Raw genomic sequence first — 10923 nt, forward strand, 5'->3', positions numbered from 1 at the left:
ACGAAGAACGACACCTCACACAGCCAAGCATCGCCCGACGCATCTGCCAATTAAAGAGCCCGTGTCGAAGTGACACCCCCACAGCCCGTCACCAGTCGCCCTTGCCTGACACATCGGCGAATCACCAAACGGACAAACAAAATGACACCACTCACAGCCAACCAGCACAGTTTCCTTCCTTCCGGTCAACCAATCAGAAGCGGAGTAATACTGTCCATCTCCATCCCACTCTGAACAGATCCCAACTTTCCCCCCGCGGCGCCTCAGAGACTAAGGGGCAGAACTAACAGGACTGGGGAGTAGCCAATCAGCTCCCACTTTGTTATAAATGAACCAATAACAAAGCATTTTATTTATTCCGCAAGGTCTGGCGTCTAGCCAGTCAACTCGCGCGCTGCTCGCTTCTTCCTCCTGCAGCCACCCCCTCTCCTGAGCACCTGCCCTGTTACCCGCTGCCTCGCTCCTAGGGAGAATTTGCTGCAGAGGAGCTGAGAGCCGCCGCGGCTGCTAGTCTCGCGGGGCATGGCGAGCCGCCTGCTTGGCGCTGTTGTCCCGGCCTTCCTAGCGCAGCGCGGATATCTTCCCCTGCTGCCACTTCACAGCCTGCCCTGCTCCGGTGTGCGACCGCCACCCTGCGTCGCTATGGCCCCCTCACCCGCCGGTTGCAGCGTGATTGGCGGGGGGCAGATTGTCCCCGGCAAAGTTCTGTGGCGCCTCTGATTTAGTTGGTGCTGGGCCTGCTGGGAGCAGGGGATTGGACTAGATCGGGGTTCTCAAAGTGGGGGTCAGGACCCCCTCAGGGGGTTGTGAGGTTATTACCTGTGGGGGTTGTGAGCTGTCAGCCTCTACCCCAAACCTGGCTTTGCATCTAGCAGTTATAATGTGTAATATATAAAAAAAGTTTTTAATTTATAAAGGGGGGGGGTCACACTCAGAGGTATGCTATGTGAAAGGGGTCACCAGTAGAAAAGTTTGAGAACCACTGGACTAGATGACCTTCTGAGGTCTCTTGCAACCCTGATATTCTAGGATTCCTCTAGTCCTGCAGGCCCTGCAGAGTGCTCCATACTCAGGCCTCCTTGTTCTTTGATCAGGGTTTTGTAGTGCGCAATGAGCTGGGTAGCCAAGTGTCTCTGTTCTGGCTGTAAAATTCCTTTGGGATGGGTGTTACATTGTTCCTCTTATTTGCTAATCGAGGTTTCTTGCTGTTTAGGTTTTTGTACTGCATCCAGCTCTGTGGCATGATGAGCAACTCACAGAATTAGCATGAAATGAAGATACATCTCTCTCTTACTCCATACTCGGGAGGGACTTAATGTTGATTTGGCTTTGTGGTGGTGTACAAAGTTTAGGTAAATGAAATGGGCCAATCAGCAAGCAAGGAAAAATGAATAAAAGATGGATTCATTGTGCTGGTGCTGGATGGTCCCTTCTGGCCTTAAATTCTAAAAAGGTGAGGGTGAGGTGTTAAGATAAATATGAAGAAAGGCAGTATAAACTTACTTTTATGTCTAACATCATCCTTAGTTTAATCCCAGAAGTATCTGCGGAAGTAGAGGGTGCCATTATAAACTCACATCCAGCTTGTATCCTCCCCCGAACCCCCACACACCCTAGAGCTGCCAAGATTTTCTCCTGTAGACTGATTTGTCCCCTTTATAATGAATGTCAGCCACAAAGAGAACTGTTACTGGCGTTAGTTTAAAAAAAAGGTAAAATGCCATTGACCAGATGATATTGGCAGAATGTCTATAACAGCTTTCAGAGCCGGTAGAGCTACTGTCTGTGCCAGTTTAAAACATGAGTGAGATCACGGCAGCGATTATACCTAGGCTGTATGGAGAAAAGGGAATTTACTGAATCTTAGGCCGAGTCAATATTTTAAATATCTGACATTAAAATAGTCCCCAAGTTTCACACCCAGCCGCCTGGAACTGCATCCCCGGCCTTGCCCCGCCACATCCCCTCACTCTAACTTTGCAACCCTTGGCCCCACCTCCTCATCCTTTGCCCCGCATTGCGAAGCGCGCAGCGCGGCTCCCCCTCCCCCCCCAGCCCCCGTACGCTTTTCCCCGGGGGGCGGGGCCCTTGGAGTCTGACAGCGGGAAGCCCCGCCCCTGCCCGGAAGCCGCCCGTTGCCTTGGCAGTGAGGCCGCGCTGCTTCCCGGAGCAGCCAGGGCCCGGTCTGGGAAGGAAGGAGCCGGGGAGGGAGGCGGAGAAGGGAGGCAGCGCGAGGCCGGGCCCTGTCCTCCAGCCCCCGGCATGACCAGGCCGGAGATGGCGGACGAGACGCTGTTCCTGCTGCTGCACAACGAGATGGTGTCTGGGCTGTACCGGGCCGCGGAGCACGGCGAGGGGGTGAGGCGGGGACTACCCGGGGGGAGACACCGAGGAGCTGCGGAGACCCCCTATTGCCGAGCACACGCACGCATTGGCCTGGGGGCGATCTCCCGGGGGTTCCGTATCCAGCACGTCCCTACGCTCCTGCTTGGCATGATGCCTGTGTCCGGAGCAAACTCCGCTCCCGCCAGGGTCTCTGGGTGCCAGGAGCACCGTGGGGCAAAGCCCAGCCTGGGGCTGTCCTGGCCGAAGCTAGAGAAAGAAAGACACGAACACGTTTATTTCCTGAACTCAAAATATCTGATTCTTCTGTAAAATCTTATCAGGAGAGCCGGCTGGCCAGATCTTACTATTCGCATGTGTTTGCAGGGGAGGAGCACGAGCTGAAATAGCATATCATAGTCTATAGCTTGAGGCCATTAGGGATAGGTGTCTTCTTATTTTCCCTATACACCCGCGCTACAAGACTGGCGTTAACAGAATATGAAAATATAACTTTTGTATCTTCTAGGAAAACGGACGATGCATCACTAAACTGGAAAATATGGGGTTTAGAGTAGGACAAGGATTAATCGAAAGGTAAGAATAGTGAGATTTAAAAAAATGTCATCCTATAGCCTTGCTCTCACCCACTGCATCTCACTTTGCTGTTCCCCCCCCCCTTTCCCCAGGAATACCATGTGGACTGGAGCACTCCATGAATTTTTGGTATTGAATTACAGTTTACAGGACTGTCCTTTATAGCATCACTTCTAGTGCTTTTTTAAGAGAGATACAATATCAGCTTACCTTCAGACCTTTGGTAGAGTAGCTGACTTTAATGGGTGATTGAATACTTTTGTTAGCAGTCCATCCACTTCATTTTAAAATCATCCATAATTCTTGGATGAATGCAATCTAGTACAGGTGACTTATAGTTCTTTAATTGTCACTTGTTCTAGCACCTTCTTTTTTGACACTGTGGTCCTAGTGTCAGGGAGAGCAGGATTCTGCATTAATGTTTTGATTCAGTGATTCCCTCCTAATTCTCCCACAGCCTCCTCTCCCCACAGACCAAGGAGATCCACCTCTTTTTCCCTGTAGTCCAGGCAGGAGTATGTTTGCTGCCAGGAACCCATAGGTGCCTGCACCGGTGGGTGCTTTGACCCTCCTCTCCCCCAGCTCTGCCCTGACTCCACCCCTGCTCTGCCCCCTCTTGTCTCCATTCCAAACCCTATCCCAAAGTCCCTGCCCCAAATATGCCCCTTCCCTGCCCCTATTGTGACTCCTTTCCCAAATCCCCGTCTCCTCCCCATAGCCCGCCGTGTTCCTGCTCCTCCTCCCTCCCTCCCGAAGCTTGCTACAGCTGTTTGGCATTGGCAAGCTGTGACAGTGCTGCCCGTGGGAGCCAGCTGAAGTCACTCAATGAGGGTGAACTGCAAACAAAACGGGGCAGACAAATCCCAGAAGCTGGTGGTTATTCCAATACTTAGATTTACCAAGCCAGCACAGAACAGCTTCTGTAGTACCTCATTGGTTACTCAGAAGTTCAAACAACGCAGTTCCCTTAAAGTGCCCAGCCTCAGGCCTCCGTCCAGACACAAATATGATGTCAGATATGATGATGATTACTGAAAATCTTATCTCATCATATAAAAGAAAAGGTTCTTCCAATCCCAAAGGATCAGCCACATACCCAGGCCCAATTATAACTTAGATCTTATCCAAAATACACACTTATGGCCAATTCTTATTAACTAAGCCAAAATTTATTAAAAAAGAAAAGAGAGAGAGAGAGTTGGTTAAAAGATCAATATACATACAGACTTGAATTCAATTCTTGAGGCTCAGATACATAGCAGAGGTGAGCTTGTAGTTGCCAAAAGTCCTTTTAGAAATAGTCCATAGGTTATAGTCCAATATCCATATTCAGGGTGACTCCAGTCAGTGACTGGGGATCTCAATCCTTATGGCTTAAGGCTTCCCCTTCTTGAAACCCAAAGCAGATCTGAGATGAAGTAGGATCGTGTCCCAGGGTTCTTATACATTTCCAGCAGCCTTTTGGCTTGAGAAAACAATAGGCTTAACTTTTCTTCTCCTAAACATCTTGGCAATTAACACAGGGTAATTTATCCATTAAACAGTTCAGATACAGGTTACCACAACCTTGAGATACATAGACAATAATACTGTTTCACTCAAGTATCTTCCTAAATGTTAATATTCCTTTTTTGATCTTTGAATTAAAGCCATAGCAGTAGACAAGACTTGTTTGCTCAGGTCTTGTGATGTAAGCAAATATCTCCCCTTCTACGTCTAACAATGCAGACTTGCATTTCAAAGCTCTATTCATTTACATATTTTCCTAACAAGTCTCTAAAGTTCAGCCATGGGTCAAGTTAGTTTGTCAGTTAATTAACTCTTTCTGGCCCTGTCACCTTTCAATGAGCTATTATATTACACTCATACTGTCACACAAGTGCTGGGAGGTGGGCGGAGGAGCAGGGATGCAATGCTTTGAATCCTTCCTGCATCCTGTCAGCCATTCATGCCCCAGGATTAAATTCAAAGATATTGGTCCCACCATAATTTTGCCACTTCATGCGTAGGTATTAAGATAACATAAAAGCAACACACAATACTATGCATACATGAGTGACAGGAGTCAAGGGAGTCTATATTTGAATGTTCTGACTGTGTTATATACTTAAATCTCAACCAATGTTGCATATAGCTTTTTTTTTGTCATTTACTTGACATATGGTCAATTGAGAAAGTCACTGTACACCTGCATTTACTTGAACAAAATCAACCTAAACATTTCTGCTCTGCTCTTAGGTTTACCAAAGACACTGCCAGATTCAAGGATGAATTAGATATTATGAAGTTCATCTGCAAAGATTTTTGGACTACTGTATTCAAAAAGCAAATTGATAATCTAAGGACCAATCATCAGGTATTAATACTGTAGCATAAGAGTTAATTTGTGGAGCTTGTTATAAACATTTTATTATTTTGAAGGAATAATAATATTGCTTTAGTTTGTCTTGGTCTGAAATTAATCATACACATTTTCCATCAGGGATAACCTTTTTATTTATATGGTCTTATTTAAAAAAGTAGCTGTCCTTAGTTAAAAAAAATTGTTTTAGATACTACTTTCAATGCAGACTTGACTGTAATAAATATTGGTGTGGTGTTGTAATGCAGACTTGGCTGTAATAAAGGCTTAGAGTGACGTTATAGTCTTTTGCCATTTTAAAAGACTAATGCCTAGATCATCAAAGGAATTTAGGCTTCTAACTTCCATTAAAATCATTAGCTGCTTAAATACCTTTGAGGATCTGAGCCTAAATGCCTGCAGTCCCCCAAACATTTTTGTAGTACTGCTGCAACAACAGACCCAATGCAAGTACACAGTCCAGAAATGGAGATGGCAATTGTGATTGAGTTTTGTTGTTTTACAACACATTTTTACATACCTGATGAATCATTTAATAGAAAGCAATTTCACTTTGTCATACGTTATCTCAAACTGCCTGCATAATATTTCTCTAGAATGAGTTCCTTGGACCATTTTACTTTGAAGTCATTATTGTATGCTTTTGAATGTTGCCATTTGAAATACTTCCACCCTGCTAAACACATTGTGTATGAAACAATTGACAAACTTTCACTGCAAGTTGGCATCCCACTTATATGACACTGTATTCATATCCCTTCCTCTGTAGAGCTAGCCAGTTTTCAAAGCTATAGCAGAATCATATAAACAGCTGCTTTCATTCTTAGAGCCTTAAATCTCTGTTTTTTCTTTCCAATAATCCATGGTATGGCACAATTCTCATGATAAAATTAGGAATGGGAGACTTGTATGGGGGAGAAATGGCTGCAAAAGGTAAACTCTGTAAAGTATTTTACTTCCAATGGGTATTTTATCACCAATACAATTTAACAAGGAATGCTTGCAGATTAGAAACTGCATACTCAAATTTAATAATTTTTGTTGTTCTAATAGTTATTATATTCCAAAAATATTTGAGATCTGTAATAGCAGAGCTTTAAACAAAGTCAGTTTTAGATAAACCTTTAAATTTGTTGCAAGTAATGTTAGGTTATAAATTGAAAGAATCATTCTTACCTCTTACAGCCAGAAATTAAGCTTGGAGACATTTTCATTGCATGCTTAGATGAGCCTATCCTGTTTTTATACTTTCTGTTACATAAAGTTATGTGGGCACTTTTTTAATATGTGCAGAGATGGATTATTAGAATCTGTTTTTATGCTGTTCATATCAGGGAGTACTCATGTCCATATCCTCTCCAGTGATTTTTCATAATTAAATTATTTTTGGGGAAAGTAGTGGAGAAAAATTTACCATTTCTTACGTATTAAAATGAACAAATATTAACAACAAACAAAATTTAATACATCAGAGCTGCTGTAAAATTATTCTTCAGCACTGGAAAGACTTCTCCCAATTACATGTAAGTCATCAGGCACATCCCAGCTTCACAAGTTTAAACCTTATTTTATAAAACTTAAAGAAACAATTCAGATTAAACTTTCCACTCTTTATTCTTTATATATAGTGTAATCCAGTTTTCTGTTTCAATGTGAAAACATTTCACTGTATTTGTAAATATCTCTTACAAAAAGATGAACTGATTCTCTCCAAAAACGTTGATTACAATATGTTGCTAAATATCCTACTAAAGGAAAAATTTCTTTTCCTATAGGGTATCTATGTACTTCAGGACAACAAATTTCGTCTCTTGACTCAGATGTCTACAGGAAAACAGTATTTAGAATATGCACCTAAGGTATTCTTCAGCTGTAGCCTGGAAAATTAGCAGTTTTAGATCTGTATTATCTTGATTCAATTGTAAAAATTCTTATGACTGGAGTTGTGTGGATAGAAAAGGCACAAAAATGCATTTGGAGCATTTTCTGTGTAAGTGTTAAGTGTTAGACTAGGTATCAGTAATGTTTTCTGTTGTATTTAGCTACAGTGAATGTGACTGGTGGGTCAGGAAATAATCATGGTCATTTTGAAGCCTAGCTGTGCCAACTTGGAGTGGCTTGTCTGACAGAGCAAGGGCTGTATGGGGTCTCTTCTGCTCTGCCTGTGAATGGAATATCAAACAACACACCTTGCTCTATGGGGAATACTGCAATGGGAGTGACCATTAGCCTCACAAAACTTTTTTATTTCCCTCCAGTAGAAAGCATGTATTATCAGGAACCTTCCTGTCTTTCTCTTCCATCCCTTTTCTCCTAATTCCCAAGAGATGGTGAGATTATACTAAAGTGATGCTCAAAACAAACTTTCAATGATATTATATTTTTATAAGAAATATCTTCCAGCAGATTTTCATAAATAGCTCTTAGTTTTATTAATTTAAATACTGTAGCTAACATAATAGATTAGATAAGTTACATCAGTGCCTCAGCAGAGACTCTGCTGCTCTGAAGTGGTTTTGGTCAGAGTTGATGTCAGAAATGGAGTGCTCAATTAAATTATAATATACTATAAATATCTCTTAGATGATGGCTTTTGATTTCTTAACAGAAGACATGACTATGGATCTTTATAATACTGGACAGAGTCTTGGGAGATTTGCCTCTTTCTGTCTAGTCTGCTTGAGATACTGTTTTCTATATTTTTCTGTAAAAATATTTGGAGATATCTTTAAGTTCATAACATTTACCCATTTTCTAGGATAAGCTGAGCTCTGATTTACCAGCAGGTATCTCAAGTTTAAAATCACTCCCTGAGTATTCTGGTATTAAGTTTATATACCCTCTGGCCAAATGCCTTGCAAAACATTGGCATGTCCTCAAATGTTGAAACAAAACCAGAACTACCACATAGGCTGTCTTTATGCATTTGTAGTTAGATTGTGATACAATGCTAGTATACTTTTATTGTAAACTTCATTTTCGATGATGCTGACATAAAATAAAATATAATTTTATGTTTAGTATCTGGCATTCACCTGTGGACTAATCAGAGGTGGCTTATCAAATCTGGGAATCAAGAGTATTGTGACAGCTGAAGTTTCAGCAATGCCTGCATGTGAGTACATCTCAGATTAGACAACTGTTGTAAGATCACTGAATAGGTTTCCTTATCTACTTAATTGCTGTTCAAGTGTTCAATGTGGGACTAGAATTTAAGGCTGTACTAAGTGTGGATGTCAGGAAATGGCTTATTTTGAGTATTATTGAAAGTTGTTCTATTGAAAGAACAGAGAAGGTTAGCACAGAGAAAAAACATAATTATAAAATGAAAAGCAAAACCAAGAAAAATACATAGAAAAGAAAGACAGGAGAAAATGAGAAGCAGCAATCATGCCAGGGTGTGGCAGTAGGGGAAGATTCCAACCAAATGAGGTTGAGAATTGCTGTTTGAGTATCTTCTACTTCTAGAAAACGACTACTACTTTTGTAGAATTCCAGGTGCCATGGGATTTAACTTTTTAGTGGTTCTCAAACTTTTTTACTGGTGACCTCTTGCACATAGCAAGCCTCTGAATGCGACCCCCCCTTAGAAATTAAAAACACATTTTTATATATTTAACACCATTATAAATGCTGGATGCAAAGCGGGATTTGGGTGGAGGCTGACAGCTCGTGACCCCCCCCCATGTAATAACCTCATGACCCCCCGAGGGGTCCCAATCCCCCATTTGAGAACCCATTTTAGTACAACTTGGATTATAGCCTGCAAAATGAACATGTTGTATGTAGTTACTGACAAACTATCCAGTCTCCCCTCCTTTACAATATTTACATGAAACCACTAGAAGGGGGGGTGACATAATAGGCTTCACTGCCAACAACCTAATCTAAGTGTGTTCCCACAGGGCTTTGTTTTTAAATTGTTTTTAAATTTAAATTGTTTTTGTTTTTAACAGATTTAAAATTAAACTGATGCAACTTTGAACATAGACAAACTTGTAAAAACACTTTTAACTGGGTTTAAAAAATGTAATAGAATAGCTAGATTTTTTTTAAGGTGAAGAAGAGAACTGCATTGTCTCCTGCTAGCTCTTTTGAACAAAGCAAGTATGAGAAGTTGCTGCCATTGGAAGGATTTACAGATAATACTGATATTTTGTAACTTGATTCTGCTTTTCTTTGCAGGTAAATTTCAGGTGATGATACAGAAGATGTAGAACATGTTCAGATCTGTGTATCTGTCCTTTTAAAAAAACCCTGTGTACACTAAAGATGTCTTGATTAATTTAGCTTCACTTGTATACCTTATAAATTATAGTAGCATGCAGCACAATTCCTGCATTATGTAAAGTAAATATTAACTTAATAAAAATAGCTTAACACTATATTAGTATCTTGGTATGAAATGAGTACGTTCTGTACTAAGACATTAAATATCCACCACAGTACACATTCAATTGATTAAATAACTTTAATAAACACATGCATTTCAGTTGCATTTTAAAAATCTTTAAAGTTGGAATTGAAAACCTGAAGTATGGTAGCATGGGCAACTTTTCCCCTCCCTTTTTGTTCTTTAATAGAGTTAGTTAGATCCTGTGGGTAGAGTGAATGGATTTAAAAGGTGAAGAGCTTGTTCATTTCAGCAACTGGGGGGTTGACAGAATAATGGTATATTTGTTTATGGGATGTATGGGGGCATTGCTGAAAGAGGGCAGAGTTAACTGCTTGGGCAACCTTAACTGTGAATGTCCTGGTTTTTAAGAAGTTTGAGTTTTGCTCAATTCAGTATTCTGAAAGGTGACATACCACCAAGCAACCTTAACTCTGCATTAACATAGAGATTTTTTGCCATTCAATTTCCTAGTTTTTTTAATGGGAAAAGTTATGTTGTTGGTAGAAGTTAGTAGCCATTTAGGCTGTTGTAGATATGTCCCACAATTTGCATACTGAGACATCCAAAACTCCCGCCAATCAGCTGGCCTTCACCAGCCATGAATCTGACCCCTTCTCTGCTGGCAGGCCTTCCACCACTGCAGCTGAGAACAGATGTCCCTGAAACCTTCACTACTTGGTATACAAACTCTTCTGTTGCTGTTACTTTGCCCCAATCATACAATCTAACTTGAGTAAAGGACAATTATGTTAGTGGAATGGTGTTTCTGATCATGTTTTGGAATGCTTGGAGAGTGGAGTTTGTGGCAGAGTCAGTGAGAGAAAGCAGACAGTGTCTGTTCTGATACTGCCAGTTTTATGTTTGGGCTAGAGAGGGAATGATTCTATGGCCTGGTGGTTATGGCAGCCATGTAGGAAGCCTCAGGTCCAGTCTCCCCTTTCCCATTATTTTTTCATTATTTATCCACAATAGAACAGCTTCAGCAGAAGGTGAGGAAATCTCTCATCAGAATATTAGATCAGTGGTTGAAGCACTCAGAGGTGGGAGACCCCTGTTCAAATCCTTTCTCCCCCCTCAGGCACAGAGGAGGGAATTGAATTTGGATCTCCCACATTCCAAGCAAATGCTCTAACCACTCAGCTAAAAGTTATAAGGTGGGTACTACCATTGCTGGTACCACCCATTTTGTGTGGCTGAAGCAGGCACCTAACTCATCCCCTCAAGGAATAGCTTAGGCACGTAGGCC

At 41.7% G+C, this 10923-nt stretch overlaps 1 protein-coding gene across 2 annotated transcripts; it reads left to right on the forward strand.

Annotated features, from left to right (window-relative positions):
• Nucleotides 1-1200: 1200 nt before the first annotated feature.
• On the forward strand, nt 1201-9773 carry TRAPPC6B (trafficking protein particle complex subunit 6B). 2 transcript variants are annotated; one of them, XM_045014264.1, is made up of 6 exons: nt 1201-1453; nt 2852-2919; nt 5158-5275; nt 7057-7140; nt 8303-8396; nt 9467-9773. In XM_045014264.1, exons 1-6 carry the CDS (start codon nt 1388-1390, stop codon nt 9496-9498), a joined length of 462 nt encoding a protein of 153 aa, XP_044870199.1. In that variant the 5' UTR covers nt 1201-1387; the 3' UTR covers nt 9499-9773. The 2 variants fall into 2 exon arrangements, with proteins under 2 accessions (XP_044870199.1, XP_044870198.1); XM_045014263.1 differs by lacking the exon at nt 1201-1453 and adding an exon at nt 2110-2358.
• The last annotated feature ends 1150 nt before the right edge of the window (nt 9774-10923 follow it).

Source organism: Mauremys mutica, chromosome 4 (genome assembly GCF_020497125.1).
Source record: "Mauremys mutica isolate MM-2020 ecotype Southern chromosome 4, ASM2049712v1, whole genome shotgun sequence".
NCBI lineage: Eukaryota > Metazoa > Chordata > Testudines > Geoemydidae > Mauremys > Mauremys mutica.